The sequence below is a fragment of the Dipodomys ordii genome, unplaced genomic scaffold, assembly GCF_000151885.1.
Source record: "Dipodomys ordii isolate 6190 unplaced genomic scaffold, Dord_2.0 Scaffold26, whole genome shotgun sequence".
In the NCBI taxonomy this organism is placed as follows: Eukaryota; Metazoa; Chordata; class Mammalia; order Rodentia; family Heteromyidae; genus Dipodomys; species Dipodomys ordii.
Genome location: NW_012267242.1, coordinates 15,655,067 through 15,675,291, shown reverse-complemented (window position 1 = coordinate 15,675,291; position 20,225 = coordinate 15,655,067). Strand labels below are relative to the sequence as shown.

The 20,225-nt window shown below is 44.1% G+C and overlaps 2 protein-coding genes across 2 annotated transcripts in view; one reads left to right on the top strand and one right to left on the bottom strand.

Annotated features, from left to right (window-relative positions):
* Positions 1-10,581, bottom strand: part of Syt11 (synaptotagmin XI) — a 26,265-nt gene extending 15,684 nt beyond the window's left edge. Inside the window, exon 1 of the mRNA XM_013015165.1 lies at positions 10,352-10,581. Coding sequence (XP_012870619.1) covers positions 10,352-10,385 — 34 coding nt within the window. The 5' untranslated portion in view covers positions 10,386-10,581. The remainder of the gene's footprint in view (positions 1-10,351) is intronic.
* A 1,673-nt stretch (positions 10,582-12,254) lies between these two features.
* Gon4l (gon-4-like (C. elegans)) overlaps positions 12,255-20,225 on the top strand; it is an 85,515-nt gene continuing 77,544 nt past the window's right edge. The window contains exons 1-2 of the mRNA XM_013015036.1: positions 12,255-12,288; positions 15,011-15,565. Coding sequence (XP_012870490.1) covers positions 15,037-15,565 — 529 coding nt within the window. The 5' untranslated portion in view covers positions 12,255-12,288; positions 15,011-15,036. The remainder of the gene's footprint in view (positions 12,289-15,010; positions 15,566-20,225) is intronic.

Genomic DNA, 20,225 nt, shown 5'->3' with positions numbered 1-20,225 from the left:
GTAGAGCGCTAGCCTTGAGCTGAAGAGCTGAGGGACAGCGCCCAGGCCCAGAGTTCAGGCCCCACGTCAGGACCCAAAAAACAAAACACAAAAGAAATACAGTTAAAAAAAAAACAAGTCAAATACAAATATTTTAAAGAAGAAGAAATAGACTTTGGAAAGTATCACATTTTTGCTCAAATGTCCTTAGTAAGGCCTTCTTTGCTAACTGTATGCATACATGTATGTATATATGTATGTATTTAACAGAGTAAAGAGTCCAACTCACAAGCTGGGCATCAGTGCTGTAATCCTAGCTACTCAGAGGGCTGAGATCTGAGGATCAAGGTTCAAAGCCAGCCCAGACAAGAAAGTCCTTGAGACTCTTATCTCCAATAAACCACCAGAAAACCAGAATTAGCACTGAGGCTCAAGTGGTAGAGTTCTAACCTTGAGTTGAAGAGACTCAGGGACATCACTCAGGCCCAGAGTTCAAGCCCCATGACCACTACCACTAACACAAAAAAGAGTCTAACTCGGGGTTTCAAGCATACTAGGCAAGCACTCTACCACTGACCAGATTGCCCTATTTAAAAATGTATTCAACCTCTGTATCTTCAATAGCCTCTTCCCAGCCCTGATTAATTTTTCTTTATATGCCTTATCTTTCTCATGTATATATATATATATATATGCATGCATATAAGAAAAGAATATAACATATTAGAATAAATACTGCTTATAATTTTGATCATATTTATTTATCTGTTTTTGTTATTGTTGTTGTTGGTCATGGGGCCTGAACTCTGGGCCTGGGCGCTGTCCCTCAGCTCTTCAGCTGTAGACTAGCTCTCTACCACTTGAGCCTCAGCCCCACTTCCAGCTTTTTCTGCTTATGTGGTGCTGAGGAACCCATAGCCTCATGCATGCAAGGCAAGCACTCTACCACTGAGCCACCTTCCCAGTCCCTATTTATCTGTTTTTGAGACAGGGTCTTGCTATTTGGCAAAGGTTGGCCTCAAATTCTCCATCCTCCTATCTCATCTTCTGGAATGCTGGTATTATAGCTATGGACCAGCAGCTTCAAATTTTTACTATTTATTATTATTTAATTTCCCTATAATTTAAATTTCATGTGGACAGAACTTTTTTTTTTGGCTGGTCCTGGGACTTGAACTCAGGGCTTGGGGACTGTCCCTGAGCTTCTTTTGCTAAAGGCTAGCACTCTACCACTTGAGCCACAATGCCACTTCCCGCTTTTTCTGTTTACATGGTACTGAGGCATTGAATCCAGGGCTTCATGCACGCTAGGGAAGCACTCTACCACTAAGCAACATTCCCAGCCCTGCAAAGAGCTTTTTATCTGTTTTATTTGTTGATGTATCCTTGGTATTTAAAACATATAGCAGGTACTTAATATATTATTTCTCAGACAAATAACTAAAGAGAAACAACCCCCTCCCCCGTATTTATTCCAAAAACTAGGGCCTTGTTTATATAATTAGGTTTGCGTTCTCCTGGATTCCAAGTTTATTGAAATCAAACTAGATTCATGCCTTAAAAGTCTAGGAAAGAGCTGGGTGCCGGTGGCTCAAGCCTGTAATCCTAGCTACTCAAGAGGCTGAGATCTGAGGACCGTGGTTCAAAGCCAGCCCGGGCAGAATGAGACTCTTATCTCCAATAAACCACCAGAAAACTGGAAGTGGTGCTGTGGCTCAAGTGCTAGAGAGCTAGCCTTGAGCTGAAGAGCTGAAGGGTAGCGCCTAAGCCTAGAGTTCAAGCCCCATGATCAACCAAAAAAAAAAAGTCTAAAAAGACTTATCATTTTCATCTCATTTTATTTTATCTTTTTGTGAGGAAGTCTTTGAAGTCAGGAAGAACTAAGGCAATAAGTGTGACTCTAACATATTCTAGAACACCCTTCTTTTCTTTTGAACAGCCTTCTAATAGGTATCAGTATGGTATACTGGCTCACTTATTGTGGGCTTCTGCTCAAACCATACCTTATTAGAGAAGCATTTCCTGTCTACCCCAAGTGAAATAATAGCCCCATCACCCTTCTCTATTTTTCTTCATAGAGCTTATTATCCTAATCCTAACCTATATTTGTTTGTCTTTCCTTATTAGTTGAGTTTAATCAGAATAGTGATATTGTCTATTTTGTTCAATGCTATATTTCCAGATCCTTATAATCCTTATAATTGCTTATAATGTGCTCAGTTAATAATTGAGTTGGTGAACTCAAAACAGTCTTGACTGATTGGAAACCCAGGATGGGGACAATATGATCATAAATATCAGCAATATCTGGGTACAAGTGGCTCATGCCTATAATCCTGACTACTCAGCCTCTTGACTGAGATTTGTGGATCAAGGTTCTAAATTTTTTCAGGCAGATGAATCTGTTAGACTCTTATCTCCAACGCGCCACCGAAAGCCAGAAATAGAAGTGTGGCTCAAGTAGTAGAGTGGTAGCCTTGAGTAAAAAAGCCAGGCAGGAAGCCAGGAGCTGGTGGCTCGCACCTGTTATTCTAGCTACTCAGGAAGCTGAGATGTGAGGATCGCATTCAAAGCCAGCCCAGGGAGAAAAGTCCGTGAGACACTTACTTGTCTCCAGTTAGTCACAGAAAAGCCAGAACTAGTGTAGCTCAAGTGGTAGAGTGCTATCCTTGAGCAAAAAGGAGCCTAGAACAGGCAAAAAAAAAAAGCCTAGCAGGAGTACAAGGTCCTGAATTCAAGCTCCAGCACAAAAATAAAAGAACACACACACACACAATCAGAAATAAATGTCAATTTACCTTTAGATCTGAAGCCTATCTTTAGGCAATCTCATTTGATAAATTTTGAGGAAAATGATTTAGTAATTTATTGTATTTTATTTTTTTGTCAGTTGTGGGGCTTAAACTCTGGGCCTGGACTCTGTCCCTGAGCTCTTCAGCTCAAGGCCAGCTTTCTACTACTTGGGCCACAGCACCACTTCTGGTTTTCTGGTTACTTGAAGATAAGAGTCTCGGGGCTGGGAAGGTGGCTCAGTGGTAGAGTGCTTGCCTTGCATGCATGAGGCCCTGGGTTCAATTCTTCAGCACCACATAAGAAAAAAGAAAAAAGCCGGAAGTGGTCTGTGGCTCAAGTGTAGAGCGCTAGCCTTGAGCTGAAGAGCTGAGGAACAGTGCCTAGGCCGAGTTCAGGCCCCACGACTGGACACCCCCCCCAAAAAAAAAAGGTAAGAGTCTCATGGATTTTCCTGCTTGGGCTGGCTTTGAACCTTGATCCTCAGATCTCAGCCTTCTGAGTAGCAAGGGTATGAGCCACCAGTGCTTGGCTTGATTCAGTAATTTAGATGACCACAATTTAGACTAAAATTAGGCTAATACCAGCTTCTACTACAAATATGATTACCTAATCTGCAAGTCATAATACATATAGAACATTCTTCATAGGACTGACAATAAAATAGCTAACTTTTTTTTTCTTTTTGGTCGGTCGTGGGACTGAACTCTGGGCTGGGCGCTGTCCCTCAGCTCTTCAGCTCAAGGGGAGCGCTCTACCACTTGAGCTACAATGACACTTCCCTCTTTTTCTACTTATGTGGTGCTGAGGAATTGAACCCAGGGCCTCATGCATGCAAGACAAGCACTCTACCACTGAGCCACCTTCCCAGCCCAATAGCTAACTTTTGTGTGTATTGTCTCTGTGAGGCAGTATGATAAAGCTTTTCTGGTCTGAATCAAATAACTTATTGAATAGGATGATTAATTCTTTCCTTTAGTCATTGGGGACCATGAGAACTCAGAAGTCTACTTAAGGCTATATAGTAGTAGATGGCAGTGACAGGATTTAAATTCTGGTCAGCCTGATACTTTAGTCTATACTCTGCATTATGGATAATCAGGTTAGTTAAAAACAAAGCCCTGTTCCAGTAGCTCATGCCTATAATCCTAGCTAGTTAGATCATCAATGAAAAACAAGAAACAGATCTCATAGCTTGTGCTGTGATGGTAGGCCATAACTCATCTCAAAGAATAAAATAGTCATACTTCACATGATTTAAAGAAATTTCAGCTGGTCCAGGTGCTGGTGGCTCATGCCTATAATCTCTACTGTTCAGGAGGCTGAGACCTGAGGATCACAGTTTGAAGCCAGCCTGGGTAGAAAAGTCTGTGAGAGTCTTTTTTTGTTTGCTAGTCCTGGGGCTTAAACTCAGGGCCTAAGCACTGTCCCTGAGCGTCTTCTGCTCAAGACTAGTGCTCTACTACTTGATCTACAACGCCGCTTCCAACTTTTTCTGTTTGTGTGGTACTGAGGAATGCTAGGCAAACACTCTACTACTAAGCCACATTCTTAGCCTCTGTGAGACTCTTATTCCCAATAAACTATTCAGAAAAAGCTGGAAGTAGTGCTATGGCTCAAGTGGTAGAGCTCTAGCCCTGAGCACAAAGAGACTCAGGCACAGTGCCCAGGCACTCAGTTCAAGCCACAGGACTGGAGGGAAAAATCTGAAAACCATATAAAAAAAAAATGAAGAAATGAGAGCTGGGAATTTATCTAGGAATAAGAATAATCTTCATGCCGGGCGCTGGTGGCTCACGCCTGTAATCCTAGCTACTCAGGAGGCTGAGATCTGAGGATCGCGGTTCAAAGCCAGCCTGGGCAGGAGAGACCGTGAGACTCCTACTCCTATCTCCAATAAACCACCAGAAAACCGGAAGTGGCGCTGTAGCTCAAGTGGTAGAGCGCTCGCCTTGAGCTGAAGAGCTGAGGGACAGCGCCCTGACCCAGAGTTCAAGCCCCACGGCCGACAAAAAAAAAAAAAAAAAAAAGAATAATCTTCAGGCCGGGCGCTGGTGGCTCACGCCTGTAATCCTAGCTACTCAGAAGGCTGAGATCTGAGGATCGCGGTTCAAAGCCAGCCCAGGCAGGAGAGACTGTGAGACTTCTATCTCCAATAAACTACCAGAAAACTGGAAGTGGCACTGTAGCTCAAGTGGTAGAGCGCTTGCCTTGAGCTGGAGAGCTGAGGGACAGCGCCCAAGCCCAGAGTTCAAGCCCCACGACCAACCCAAAAAAAAAAAAAAGAATAATCTTCAGTTATAATTATTTTACACATTTTGATGGAAGAGGCTTTGGAACATATGACCAACATCAATGTATTTGGGCTATAGGAAGATATATTTTGACTTAATAAAGAGTCAAATTATTGTTAGAACTGAATCACAATGGCCCAAATTGCTTCATGAGGCAGTAATTCTTCATTAGAAACATTTTCATTAGAAACATATGGCTCTGTCGCAGAGTGCTTGCCTAGCATGCATGAAGCCCTGGGTTTGATTCCTCAATACCACATAAACAGAAATAGTAGGAAGTGGTGCTGTATGTGGCTCAAGAGTTAGGGTTCCAGCCTTGAGTAGAAGCAGCTCAGGGACAGTGCCCAGGCCCTAAGTTCAAGCCCTAGGACTGGCAAAAAAAGAAAAAAGAAAGAGAAAAAGAAAAATAATAATTTTCAGCAGCTTGTAAAAAAATTTCAATGCAGCTGGGAAGGTGATTCAGTGGTAGAATGCTTGCCTTGCATGCATGAGGCCCTGGGGTTCGATTCCTCAGCATCACATAAGTAGAAAAAGCTGGAAATGGCACTGTGGCTCAAGTGGGAGAGCGCTAGCCTTGAGCTGAAGAGATGAGGGACATCACCCAGGCCCAGAGTTCAGGCCCTATGACCGCCTCCCCCCCCCCCAAAAAAAAATCAATGCTTATAATCCTGGCACTTAAGAGGCTCAAGCAGAAAGACTATAAGTTTGAGGCTAATTTAAGCTACATAGCAAGCATGAGGCCGCCAGTACTGAAAATCAAATTGAGAAGTTGTGTCATACATGGTGTTGGTCCTGGGGCTTGAACTGCCTCTGAGCTTTTGTGCTCATGGCTAGTGCTTTACCATTTGAGTTGTAGCTCCACTTCCAGCTTTTTGGTGGTTAGTTGGAGATATGAGTCTCAAGGACTTTCCTGCCTGGGTGGTTTCAAATGTGATCCTCAGATCTCAGCCTCCTAAGTAGGTAGGATTACAGAGCCACCAATAATGCTACAACAGACATATTCTAAAAGGGAATCATTAAGTGAGAATTCAACTATATGGTTCTGAAATTCTTTCTACATAAACATTCTGTGGCTCTATGAAAGTTGAAAATTGACCTGAAAAGAAGATGTTTCACTTGAAAATAATGTGGGTAATAGTAAAACCATTATTAACAAAAGAAATCAAGGTGATCCTGTTCATGTCCATATCGAATAATATAGTTCAGTTTAAAAGGGAGAACCTGCCGGGCGCTGGTAGCTCACGCCTGTAATCCTAGCTACTCAGGAGGCTGAGATCTGAGGATCGCGGTTCAAAGCCAGCCCGGGCAGGAGAGACCGTGAGACTCCTATCTCCAATAAACCCACCAGAAAACCGGAAGTGGCGCTGTAGCTCAAGTGGTAGAGTGCTCGCCTTGAGCTGAAGAGCTGAGGGACAGCGCCCAAGCCCAGAGTTCAAGCCCCACGACTGACAAAAAAATAAATAAATAAAATAAATAAAAGGGAGAACCCAAAAATGCTTATAGGGAGAGGTTTACAAAATGGTGGCAGTTGGTCTGGGAACGTGGCTTAGTGGTAGAGTGCTTGCCTAGCATGCATGAAGTCCTGAGTTTGATTCCTCAGTACCACATGCATATTTGAGCTGTAGCTCAAGTGGTAGAGCACTAGCCTTGAACAAAAAGAAGCTCAGAGACAGTGCTCAGGCCCTGAGTTCAAGCCCCAGGACTGGCAAAAACAAAAACAAAAAACAAAAAACGTGGCAGCTTTGATGGTAAACCCTTGAGATCAGGGCAGAAATCCCATCCTGCTCATCTTTGTATCCTTCCTGACATTGAATAGGAGCTCTGTAAATACTTGTTTGAAGAACTGATTGGATTTAGTCATCAATCAGAATGGCTACAGTTTGAATAAATGGTTGTTTATACCCATCAGAGATATTTCTACAGACTTCTTGCTACTGCTTAGTGAAATGAATATTAATTGTCTCTATGAGAAAAGTGGGTAGTACTAAGGCAGGTATGTTGGGAATGAAGTTGAGAGGCCAAGACTGGGAGATGAGTGTGGAATTCTTTGGCTCTACTCTGCTTACAATGCATCAACTATTATTCTGAGAAAATGGCAGTAGGGTGGAAAAGAGGGAAGATGGATTCTCATTATTCACAATAATAAGGAAGAAAAAGAAGAAACACAGATACACCCATTTGTGGATTATTATTATTAGCTATGGGGCTTGCTTGAACTCTAGGCCTGGGCATTGTTCCTCAGCTGTTCAGCTCAAGGCTAGCGCTCTACCACTTGAGCCACAGCGCCACTTCTGGTTTCCTGGTGGTTGATTGAAGAGTGTCATGGACTTTGCTGCCCAGCCTGGCTTTGAACCTCAATCCTCAGATCTCAGCCTCCTGAGTAGCTACGATCACAGGTGTGGTCCACTGGCACCTGGCTCAATTTGTGGATTAGTTAGCTGTTCTATCTTATCTTGTTTCCTACTCTTCCTTACTTTCTTATTCATTTGAGTGCTTATTATACCCCAAATAATAAACTAGAAAATCAGAGATGGCAAAACTCAGAAGTCCCTCTGTCTTGCTTTAAGCAAAAAGTTGGCAAGGAAAGGAATTTGGGTTAAAGGGCTGAAGTATTTTAAAGAAGCTGTAAATTGTGTGACCTGTACTGCTTGTTTGTCCTTCAAGGTCATGGATAACAGAATGTCACTTTGGTGTATCAAGTAAGTCTTTCAAATGAAGTATTCCTTGAGAAGTGAAAAAGCTAGGAGTGGTAGTTTTCTCTAGGGAGAAGGGTCTAGAGAACTGCGAGATACACCTGTGCCTTTAACCTTTGCTCAGACAGACTAGTTGGTGTTACTGTTTCATGGCGCTAGAGATTGAAGCCAGGGCCTTGTCTATACAATGCCAACACCCTGCCATTGAGCCACTCACTCTATCTCCAATTCATCTAGCTCAGATTTGACCTAGCTCAGACTTTATTATTAACACTTTCTTTCCTAAATGTAGACTTTTACTGTCAAGTTAGCCAGTAATACATTAGGATGAAAACAAGCTTTGGTATCAGCTAAACCAAAGTTTGATTTAAATCCTAGCTCCATCATTACTAGTTCATTTGACTTTATCCAAGTATTTTATCTTCATGAGTCTTGGTTTCCTCATTCCTCATCATTTTTCTTTTTTCTTCTTTTCTTTTTTGCCAGTCCTGGAGCTTGAACTCGGGGCCTGGCCACTGTTTCTAAGCTTCTTTTGCTCGAGCACTCTACAACCTGAACCACAGAGCCACTTCAGGCTTTTTCTGTTTATGTGGTACTGAGGAATGGAACCTGGGGCTTCATGCATGCTAGGCAAGCACTCTACCACTAAGCCACATTCTCAGTCATTTCCTGATCTTTTTTTTTTATTTCCTCATCTTGTGACTATATTTTTGTTAAGATTAAATAAAATACAGTACATAAAAGGGATTATATATATATCCTTTTTTCCTTTCTACTAGTATTCTCCATTATGTTCTATATCATCTATTTTTCCAAGGACCCTGGAATTGTAATTAGAAAAAGGTATCTGTGGAGAAGAGGACATAAGAAGAAAATGAAAGAGCAGAAAGAAAAAATAGGTTGCATATATGATTAAAAAAGGAACTTAAACTTGGAAAACTTAGGACTCAAAAGGTAAGGGTGCAGATGGGGCTGGGAAGGTGGCTCAGCAGTAGAATGCTTGCCTCACATGCATGAGACCCTGTATTTGATTTCTCAGCACCACATAAACAGAAAAGTCCAGAAGTGGCACTGTGGTTCAAGTGGTAGAGCACTAGCCTTGAGCTGAAGAGCTCAGGGATAGTATCCAGGCATAGAGTTCAAGCCCCATGACTGAAAAAAAAAAAGATGCAGAAAGTAAAGTAGAAGAAAGAAATATGATTGACCCTTGGGGAATAAATAGGAATAAGTATTTAATGGGTGTGAAGACTTACTGTCTGAATATTTTACTCCTGTGAGGTCTTCCTTATAATGAGAGACTAGAGCTCACTGGGTTGTGCAGATTGCTATATGTGTTTTACTAGCCATTGGGAAAAGCCATTTTCTAGCTGGCTTGTGTTCCCAGTCTATGGAATCTGATGCACAAAACCTTCTGGATTGTCTGAAGGACAGAATTTCTTAAAGCACATGACAGATTTAGGCTGGCAGCAGCAACTCTCACATAGTATAGAAGAGGAAGAAGGAGGGTAGATTGATTTTATTTATTTATGTAACTAGTGAGCAAGCATAAGAAGTTTTCTTTCCAATAAATTCTGGAAGAATTCCTAAGAAAGGGGGGGAAAAGGACTTGCTTCTCAAGCTTGTTTCCCCCACTTTCCCACCTATTTCTCACTCCACTTTCTGCACCAAGGGAGTGTTACAGCGATCTTGGAGCCCACAGGGCTGGCTGGGTTGGGGACCAGCAGCTCTGAGATGACGTAATGCTTTCTTTGGTACACAAAGCAGCCTCCCCTAGGCTGGGCCTCTTTCGCCCCTCCCTCTCAGGCCTGGATCAAGCCCCCGCTAGCACCAAGGCGGGTGAGTCCCCCTTTTTGAAAAGCCAGTCCGGGCAAACAGGGAACAAAGGCCCCGGAAGGAGAGTCTAGGCGCTGCCAGGAGGCCCAGAAATAGACATCACGTCATCCCCTAGCCTAGCAGCGGCAAGCGCCATTTGGTAGCATCAGAAGGACCCCACCATTACGATGCAGAATGGAGCTTGCTGGGCTTCCTCACAGCTCCAGCATCCAGCTGACCGGCTTAAGGAGTGGCTTCCTTTTTGCTCCCCACCCCCGCACCCCTCTCTCCCCAGAGGCCACCGCCTCCCCTGGCTGCCAGCCACACAGTCTCCAAGCTGCCATCTTGATGCCCCATCCCACTTGCCACCTCCCTCCCCCGCAGCCCTTAGAAGTGGGAGGGGGAGGAAGGGGCACCGCCCTGCGTGCCCCAAGGGGAGGGCTCGGCCTACCCCACCTCTCCTCTCCACAGAAGGAGGGGTTCACGTCCTCCGCACGCTGGCTGTTTTCACCTCCAGCAGTGCTGACAGTGCACCGTACAAGGTTTTAGCATCCTGGACATTCCCACCCTCGGTGGCCCTCCGGCCTGGCCAGCTCCTGCATCCCCACAGCTCAAGTTCAGGCGCTGTTCACTGACCACTTACTTATTACCTCAGGCCTGATTCTATCAGGACTGGCACTTTGAAGGATCCTATCTGGGATTCACTCCCTGCCCATTGCTTGGGCCTTTCGGCTTTGCAACGGTTCCGACCACTTCAAGCTTACTTTGCCCGACTCTACTTACCAAAGCTAGGTCGAATGTTGGTGATCTCAGCCATGTCGTAATCAGAAGCTGTTGCTATAAATGCTTTTGCAATGGTCAGATAACTCTGGTATTCCTCAGTCAGTACCGAGGCTGCTGCTGTAGAGCTCTAGATCAGGGGAGGGGGAAGGTATCTGGTGGACGTCTCCTGCGACGGTCCGGTCCCTGGTTGTCAGCTGCGTTCTCCTCTCAAGATGCTCCAGGGATGCTCTGAGCTAAGGATGCAGGTGCAGTGAGACTGGTCCTGATGCGAGATAGGCTCCGCCTTTTTCCGAATGACCCTCGGCAGGAAGACTCCGCCTCCGTCCGAAAGGTTCCGAAAGGCAGACCCCGCCCCCTTCCCAGAGGTCTTCGGGAGTAAGCTCCTCCCTCTGCCGAGTTTTCCCGAGGGCGAGGCCCCGCCCTCTCACGCGCTGGGAGTCAGAGGCAAAAATTCCAAAGTCAGAGGAAAGCGGCTTTGGTATGAGCCGGTTTTAGTGGGTGGCAAACGTCTGTGATCTCATTTGGAATGTGAGGCAGGAGAATCGCGAGTTCTAGAGACCTCAGAAAACAGATTTGTAGGTAGATAATAATGACAGCTTATAAATCCTGTGATTCTTAGCTCCCTGGGCTAGTACAGGAAAATATTCTGGGTTCTAAGACTTTGGATAAACAAAATTCTATATTGCCTTGATTTCCGTATCGATTGCCGTTATTTTTATGCATTTCTGACACCATAGATAGTAATTATGGAAAATGTCTTGAACTTTAGAAACTGAAGAAAGACCAAATCTGTAGATGGTGGCCCAACTCTGAAATTTTGCTAAAAATCTTTAATTATACACATAAAGTTGAAATTTGTGGTGTGTTAAATCAAGTTTTTTTTTTTTTTTTGCACTGAAAAGTGCTTTACTTAGTGTTGACTTTTCCACTTTAGCGAGCGTCAAGTGCTTAGGAAAGGAGGGGGGAGCAAACCAAAACATGCGTTCCTAAAGATCAAAAGGAGGACACAAATAAAATTTCTGGAGAAACAGTAACTTCTGGAGACTTTCTTGTATTTTGGAGAGTTGGTGTGATTTAGCTAAAGTCAGGTTAATGGTGATTATTGCCAAATACATCAGTTCCTCCCCTCATTTTATGTGTGGAAACTTCCTTTCTGGATTCTGCTTAACACTGTTGCTTCAAATACAGAAATATTTGTCATTGGTTCATCTGTAAATGAAAGCATTTTTCCAGCTTTCTTGTAGAAAAGTGGAAAGAACATGGGCCTGGAAATAATTTTTATTCAAAAACAGTTATTGGACATTGACTAGGCTTGAAGTCACCTTCTTGGACATTGGGTCCATGCATTGACGGGGCTGAGATGACAGATACCTGATTCCCTGGTGACAGAGGAACTTTGTAAAATCCCCCATTAAATTTTAGCCACAGGTACATTACAGAGACCACATCACCTAAATTAATATCAGCACATTTTTTTTTTTGTGGGTCGTGGATCTTGATCTCGGCCTGGTCCCTCAGCTCTTCAGCTCAAAGGCTAGCACTCTACCACTTAAGCCACAGAGCCCCGTCTGGCTTTTTCTGTATATTTGGTTCTGAGGAATCGAACCCAGGGCTTCCTGCATGAGAGACAAGCACTCCACCACTAAGCCACATTCCCAGCCCCAACCTCCCAGTTTTTAATAAGATTGCTCCGTGGGTAGAGAAAGCGAACTGGTCCCTTTAATTCCCCCCCCCTCACCCCGCCCAATAACAGACGTACTTGCGGTGTGGCTTCATTGGCCCTCAACTATCATGGCGCTTGGAGTTCGGCGCATGCTCCTTGGTGCCCTGAGTCTCCGCGCTCCTGGACTCGGGGGCGCGCACGACAGTCTCTGCCGTTGCCTGACTTCCGGTGGTGCCGAAGCTGAGTTTCCGCGGGATCCGGCCGGCCTGTGATGGTACTGGGTCTGTGTGGTGGGCGGGAAGAGGCGGGCGGGACCTGAGGCTCTTGGACCCGGGTGTCCGGGACCAGGGGGCTCGGGTCTGAAGGTGGGCGCGGGGTGCGGAACTGGAGCTAGAGGCGCGAAGGTATTAAACTGGGAGTGCGGACTTGGGCCAGCGTTCCCGCCGTCGTGGAAAGCGGTGCTAGGGGCCCTTTTGGAAATGCTTTCTCAGGAGTGGGACGCGCGGGGCGGCCTTCGAGCTTAGCATTCATTCGTCTTGTAGGGCTGACTTTGGTTCCCAAGGGATCAGGTGTTTTTGAACTCTTGCTGTGTTGGAAGCACTTTGAGCCGATTCCCCACACACTGCTAACTGAATAGCAGCTGTCAGTCTGTCCCTCCTCCCTCCTGCCCTCCCTTCCTTTTCTTCCTTCTTTCCTTCCCTCCCTCCCTCCCTTATCCTCTACCACCCCTCTTCTTCTTTCTCTTTGTGGGCCTCAGACACTCATCTGTGAAATAAAGGACTTTTCTAGATTACTCTCACTCCTTCCATCATCCCCTCCCCTCCTCCCCCACACAGTTTAACCAAGACAAAAAACATTGGTTGGTGGGTGAGGAGGGGTTTGTTTTAATGTTCTAGAGTAACCAAATCAGGGAGGTTTAAAACCTTATAGATCAATCTCTTAGAACCAGAAAGAGCTTTTTAATTTTTTTTTTTAAGTTCTCTAGTCCAAATTTTCTCTAGTACTCCTATCAATTGGATGGTCATTCAGACTTTGCTCAAAGATTGCTAGTAATGGAGAATTAATTGTAACAAAAAGGTAGTTTAGTTTGTTCTTGGACCTATTTAGGAATGTAAAGTTTTCCGGGATGGAAAGATACAATCAATTTCCATGTAGTGCTTAATGCTTGGTCCAAATGTTGCACAGTTGGTTGTTAAAGCCCATTTAAATTCATTTGTTTATTCAGGGAACAATCTCTTAGCATGTGCAATACCTCAACACTGTTGGGTAATAGGGACACTAGTTGAAGGATTCCTTTTTCTCAATGTAGTTTTGCAGAATGGAGACAGACAAGTAATGAGATACTAAAAGTGATGACTCTAAAAGGTTTGCCAACAGGTTCACTAAGACATATAATATCCTTAGAATTTGGTAACTAGAACTGAAGACAAGAATCCAGAAGTAACATAGTACCAAGAACAATAGAACTCTCTTTTTCAACACAGTTCTGCTATTGTAGCCTGTTTTAACTCCATTTTGCTTTTGTATTATTTCTATTAATGGCAGTACCTGTTTATGAATACACCAATAGCAAGCATTTGTTGATCATTTATTATCTAATGAGTAGGTGATAATGTTTTTAGTTTTTATTTTCTTTCTTTATATTTTGCCAGTTGTGTGGCCTGAACTCTGGGCCTAGGCGCCGTCCCTCAACTCTTCAGCTCAAGGCTACTGCTCTACCACTTGAGGCACAGCACCACTTCTGGCTTTTTCTGCTTATGTGGTGCTCAGGAATCGAACCCAGGGCTCATGCATGCAAAGCAAGCACTACCACTGAGCCACCTTCCCAGCCTAATTTAATGTTTTTAAACTGGTACTGGGGCTTGTACTCAGGGCTCTTGTTCAGCTTTTTCACTCAAGGCTAGTGGTCTGCCACTTGAACCATAGCTCCACTTCTTGGTTTTGGCTGGTTAATTGGAGATAAGTCTCTTGAGTTTTCTGCCTTGCCTAGTTTTGAACCAAGATTCTCTGATCTCAACCTCTTGAGTAGGTAGGATTATAGGTGTGAACTGTTAATGCCTAGCTTTATTATTTTGTGGGGGGTCTGGTCATGGGACCTGAACTCTGGGCCTGGGCGTTGTCCCTCAGCTCTTCAGCTCAAGGCTATAGCACTCTACCACTTGAGCCACAGCGCCACTTCCGGCTTTTTTCTTTTTGCTTATATGGTGCTCAGGAATTGAACCCAGGGCCTCAGGCATGCAAGGCAAGTGCTCTACCACTGAGCCACCTTCCCAGACCCAATAGTCAGAGAACCTTTTTTTTTTTTTGTGGTCCCTCAGCTCTTCAGTTCAAGGCGAGCACTCTACCACCTGAGCCACAGCGCCACTATGCCTAGCTTTTATTTCATTTTATAGATAAACAGGTTCAAATTAGGTAATTAATGTAAGGACACAAAGTTAGAGAGAAATTGACTTAGGAAACAAATTCAGACAGTTTGAGTTAATATACTGCTCTTAGGGTTATGCTGTTCTCTTTCTGATGGTAATAGTAGAAACTAGCACTAATGACTTAGTCTTGAATTCTTTTAACAGCTCTGTAAGCTAAGAACAATTATTATTATTTTTTTTGTGCCAGTCCTGGGGCTTGAACTTCGGGCCTTTGTATTATCCTGAGTTTTTTTTTTGCTAAGGCTAGCACTCTGCCACTTGAACCACAGTGCCACTTCCAGCTTTTTCTGTTGCTGAGGGATCAAACCCAGGGCTTCATACATACTAGGCAAGCACTCTACCACTAAGTCACCTTCCCAGCCCTATTCTTATTATTCTTAAGATTGAAACACAAGTTTTGGGAAATTGAGATGTGCAGAAGTTGAGTTGGGATTTGAACTCACTCACCATTTTCTCATCTTTCCCTCAAAGGAATAATGGGCAAGATTGAACATGAATGAAATGAAAAGCTAATTGAGACAATGTTAGTACTGTTATGAAGATGATAAGCACTTGCTTTTATCCTTTTAGAATGGCTCAAAAGTGGGACTTTTAAAATGTTGCCCTGTAAGAAGAGAAGAACTACAATGACAGAGTCTCTACAGCATGAAAGCAATCAGGAAGAAGATGACTTAGACCTTGAGTCAACTGTTAAACCAGAATCCGACCAGGTTAGAGACTTGGGATCATTGTCCTGGGGTTCAAGTCATGACAGTGCAGTTGGCTTTGAAGTTCAATCTGTGCAAGATGCAGGAGATCAGCTTGGTGTGGAGGATCCATCTTTGACCCCTAGGATGATGCTTACCCAGCACACAAATTTACCAGTCTTGGATTCTGTTGATGCAGCTGTCTCTCAAGGAATCAGCCTATCTTCGGTGGAGTCTTCAAATCCTCTTAATGTACAAATTAGTAAAGGAAAACAACAGGCTACTGCTTCAAGAAGAGGGAAGAAAATTGCCCTCAGGCCTGGACCAGTTACCCAAGAAGATAGAGCTGGACCAGTTACCCAAGAAGATAGAGCTAATCAATCTATCATAAAGGAGCCTTTTCCAGAAGAGCCTAGTGAAGAAGTTAAGGAAGAAAGAGGTAAGATATGAAATGTCTTGGATTTATATTTTCCTTGTTAATTTAGGTGGAGCATCTCTAATCTGAAGATCTGAAAACTAAAATATTCTAAAACTTTTAAAATACTAATATGATGCTAAAGTGGGAAATTCCATATCTGAAGGATTGTAGTTAAAATGTAGATGCAGGGATGGTAAGGTGGCTCAGTGGTAGTGTGCTTGCCTCCCATTCATGAGGGCCTGAGTTTGATTACTCAGCACCACTTAAACAGAAAAAGCTGGAGTGGCACTGTGGCTCAAGTGGTAGAGAACTAGCCTTGAGTTGAACAGCTGAGGGACAGCGCCCAGGCCCAGAGTTCAGGCCCTACGATGGAAGAAAAAATGTAGATGTAAACTGGGTGTAGTGGTGCACACCTATAATCCTAGCAGTGTGTTAAGTGTAGGTAGGAAAGACCCTGTCTGGAAAAAAACTAAAGCAAAAAAGGCATGTAGACATGGCTTAAGTGGTAGATGGCTTGTATAGTGAGTGTGAGACCCTGAGTTTAAATACCCAGTACTGCCAAAAAGAGGGAAGAAAGGAAGGAAGGAAGGGAGGGAGGGGTGGGTGGGTGGGCAGGTACTAGTTACTCATACTTGTAATCCTGACTTCTTGGGAGACTGAGGTCAAGAGGATTGTATTTGAAGCTAGGATGGGCATACCTTCAAGACACCTTTTCAGCAAGTATTTTGTGGTGTATGCCTGTCATTCCAGCTCCTACAGGAAGCCTAAAATAGATATTATATACCAGGGCAGCAAGTGAGACTACTTCAAAAATAAGTACAAAAGAGGAGTAGAGTGCCTGCCTAGAAAATACAAGGTCTTGAGTTTAAACCCAGTACTGCAAATAAAACAAATCCCAGGTATACTAAAAAAGTATTGTACAAAACAGTCCTCAGACTGTATTATAAATATGTGTGAAAAATGCATCAATTTTTTTGCTTAGACTTAGTTCCTGTTACCAAAATACCGCATTAATGTATATTCCACGTATTCCAAAATCTTAAAAAAAAAATGTAGACCTGGGCTGGGAAGGTAGCTCAGTGGTAGAGCGCTTGCCTTGCATGCATGAGGCCCTGGGTTCAATTCCTCAGCACCACATAAGCAAAAAGAAAAAAGCTGGAAGTGACCCTGTGGCTCAAGAGATAGAGCGCTAGCCTTGAGCTGAAGAGCTGAAGGACAGCGCCCAGGCCCAGAGTTCAGGACCCACGACCGGACCCCCCTTCCCCCCCCAAAAAAAAAAAAGTAGACCTGAGCATTTCAGGTAAAAGATACTCAACTTGTTCTATTTTGTCATTGCTTTTCTCTCTCCTTCCTTCCTTCCTTTCTTTTTTTGTCTCTTTTTTTCTTTGTTCCTTCTTTGCTTTCTCTCTCCCTCCCTCCTTCTCTCCCTCCCTCCCTCTTTCCCTCCCTCCCTTCCTTCCTCCCTCCCTCCTTCCCTTCCTCCCTCCCTTCCTCCCTCCCTCTCTTTCTTTCTTTCTCTGGTTCTGGGGCTTGAACTCAGGGCCTAGGCACTGTCCTTGACCCTCTCTGTGCTCAAGGCAAGCGCTCTACCACTTGAGCTACAGTGCCACTTCTTGCTTTTTTTTTTTTTTTTTTCCTAGTTATGTGGTACTGAGGAATTGAACCCAGGGCTTCATGCATGCTAGACAAGCACTCTCCAACTAAGCCACATTCCCAGTCCCTGTCATTGCTTTTTCTGTAGTACTTTTATAGGAAAGTATTTCTACAAGGAAGATTCTGATTTAGTTTGTAATTTGAGCCACAGAGCTCATTAAGCATCAACATCGAACTTTATGAATGGGTAGAAACTTTTTCCTTTATGTTCTTTTTGTTGTTGTTGTTGGTTGTGGGGCCTGAACTCTGGCCTAGGCTCTGTCCCTCAGCTCTTCAGCTCAAGGCTACACTCTGCCACTTGAGCCACAGTGCCACTCCCAGCTTTTTCTGTTTATGTGGTACTGAGGAATCGAACCCAGGGCCTCATGCATGGGAGGCAAGCACTCTACCCCTGAGTCACCTTCTCAGCCTCATTTTTAAAATTATTTTGACTACACTTTTTTTTATTTTTCCTTTTATTTATTTATTTTTTGCCAGTTGTGAGGCTTGAACTCAGGGCTTGGGCACTGATCCTGAGCTTCTTTTGTTCAACTTAAGCCACAGTGCCACTTCTGGCTTTTTCTGTATATGTGGTACTAAGGAATTGAACTCAGGGCTTTATTCATGCTAGGCAAGCACTCTACCACTAAGCCACATTCCCAACCCTGTTTTTTAATTTTTTAGTTTTTTACTTTTTTTTGCCAGTCCTGAGACTTGAACTGAGGGCCTGGGCACTGTTTGGTGAGCTTCTTTGCACAAGGCTAGCACTCTACCACTTGAGGCACAGCACCACTTCCAGTGTTTCTTTTTCTGTTCATGTGGTACTGAGGAATTGAGCCTAGGGTTTCATGCATATGCAGCCCCTGTATTTCTTTCTTATGTAAATTGTCAAAATTGTTGGGCAATCTAATGACCTAATTGAATCTTTTAGAGATATTACAACATTCTTGAGATTAAAAACAACCAGAGTAACATCATACTCCAATTTATCAGAGATTCATGCAAACTTATATACTGTGTTGTTCACTGAAGCTTCTTCTTTGGCTGAGAGAAACTTCTAAAGGATATAGGATTTAGATGTTTTCTTTCTTAGATCTCAGCCTCCTGAGTAGCTAGGATTACAGGTGTGAGCCACTGTCTCCTGGCTTGTTGTTGTTTTGTTGGTGGTGGTCCTGGAGCTTGAATTCTGAGCCTGGGCGCTGTCCCTGAGCTTTTCAGCTCAAGGGGAATGCTCTACCACTTGAGCCACAATACCACTTCTGGTTTTCTGGTGGTTAATTGTAAATAAGAGTCTCACAGACTTTCCTGCCCAGGCTGGATTTTTTTTTTTCCAGTCTGTCATGGGGGTTGAACTCTAGGCTTGGGCGCTATCCCTGAGCTCTTCAGCTCAAGGCTAGTGCTCTACCACTTGAGCTACAGTGCCACTTCTGGTTTTCTGGTGGTTTATTAGAGATAAGAGTCTCACAGACTTTCCTGCCTAGGCTGGCTTTAAACCATGATCCTCAGATCTCAGCCTCCTAAGTAGCTAGGATTACAGGCTCTGGCTTGTTTTTGTTGTTGTTTTGATCCTGAAGCTTGAACTCAGGGCCTACTTTTTGTCCCTGAGCTTTTTTTTTTTCCTTTTTTTTTGCTCAAGACTGGTGCTGTACTACTATATTTCTTCTTCCCTTTTTTTTGACCAGTCTTGGGGCTTGAACTCAGGGCCTGGGCATTGTCCCTGAGCTTCTTTTGCTCAAGGCTAGCATTCTATCACTTGAGCCATATCACCCTTTTTTTTTTTTGTTTTTTTTTTGCTGGTCTTGGGGCCTGAACTCTGGGTCTGGGCGCTGTCTCTCAGCTCTTCAGCTCAAGGCTAGTGCTCTACCACTGGAGCCACAGCGCCACTTCTGGCTTTTTCTGTTTATGTGGTGCTGAGGAATCGACCCCAGGGCTTCATGCTTGCAAGGCATGCACTCTACCGCTGAGCTACCTTCCCAGCCCCATATCACCCTTTTTCTGTGTATGTGGTACTAAGGAATCAAACCCAGGGCTTCATGCATGCTAGTGAAGAACTCTACCACTAAGCCACATTCCCAGTTCCTAGTGCTGTACTTAAGCTACAGCTCCAATTCTAGCTTTTTGGTGCTTAATCAGAGATAAGAGTCTTTCAGACTTTCCTACCCTGGCTGGCTTGGAATTGTGATCCTTAGATCTCAGCCTCCTGAATAGGATTACAGGAGTGAGCCACCAGTGCCTGGCTTAGGCTATATGTTTTGAATTGAGCACAATGACAAATAAAGGTCTTTTTTTGAATTAGCTAAAAATCAACTAGGCAATATAAAAATAAGTACAAAAATTAAGAAATATGGAAAGTAGTTGGGTGTGGTGGTATATGTCTGTGACCTCAGCATTTGAGAAGCTGAGGCAGGAGGATAGAGAGTTTGAGGCCAGCCAAGGCTACATGATGAGTTCTGGGACAGTCAAATAGTAGGATCCATTCTCAAGGGAAAAAAAAAGCAGAGCCAGGTACTGGTGACTCATGCCTATATTCCTAGCTGCTCATGATAAGATTTGAGGACTGCAGTTTGAAGCCAGCCTAAGCAGGAAAGTCTATGTTATTTCTTATCTCAAATTGACCACTAAAATGCCAGAAGTGGAGCTGTAGAGCAACAACAAAAAAACCCTCAGAGATAGCACTCTGGTCCTGAATTGAAGCCTCAGGACGGGGGGCTGGGAAGGTGGCTCAGTGGTAGAGCGCTTGCCTTGCATGCATGAGGCCCTGGGTTTGATTCCTCAGCACCACATAAGCAGAAAAAAAACAAGCCGGAAGTAGTGCTATGGCTCAAGTGGTAGTGTGCTATCCTTGAGCTGAAGAGCTGAGGGACAGCGCCCAGGCCCAGAGTTCAGGCCCCACGACTGGATCGCCCCCCCAAAAAAAGCTTACTTTTTGGGGCTGGGAAGGTGGCTCAGTGGTAGAGCGCTTACCTTGCATGCCTGAGGCCCTGGGTTCGATTCCTCAGCACCACATAAGCAAAAAGAAAAAAGCCAGAAGTGGCACTGTGGCTCAAGT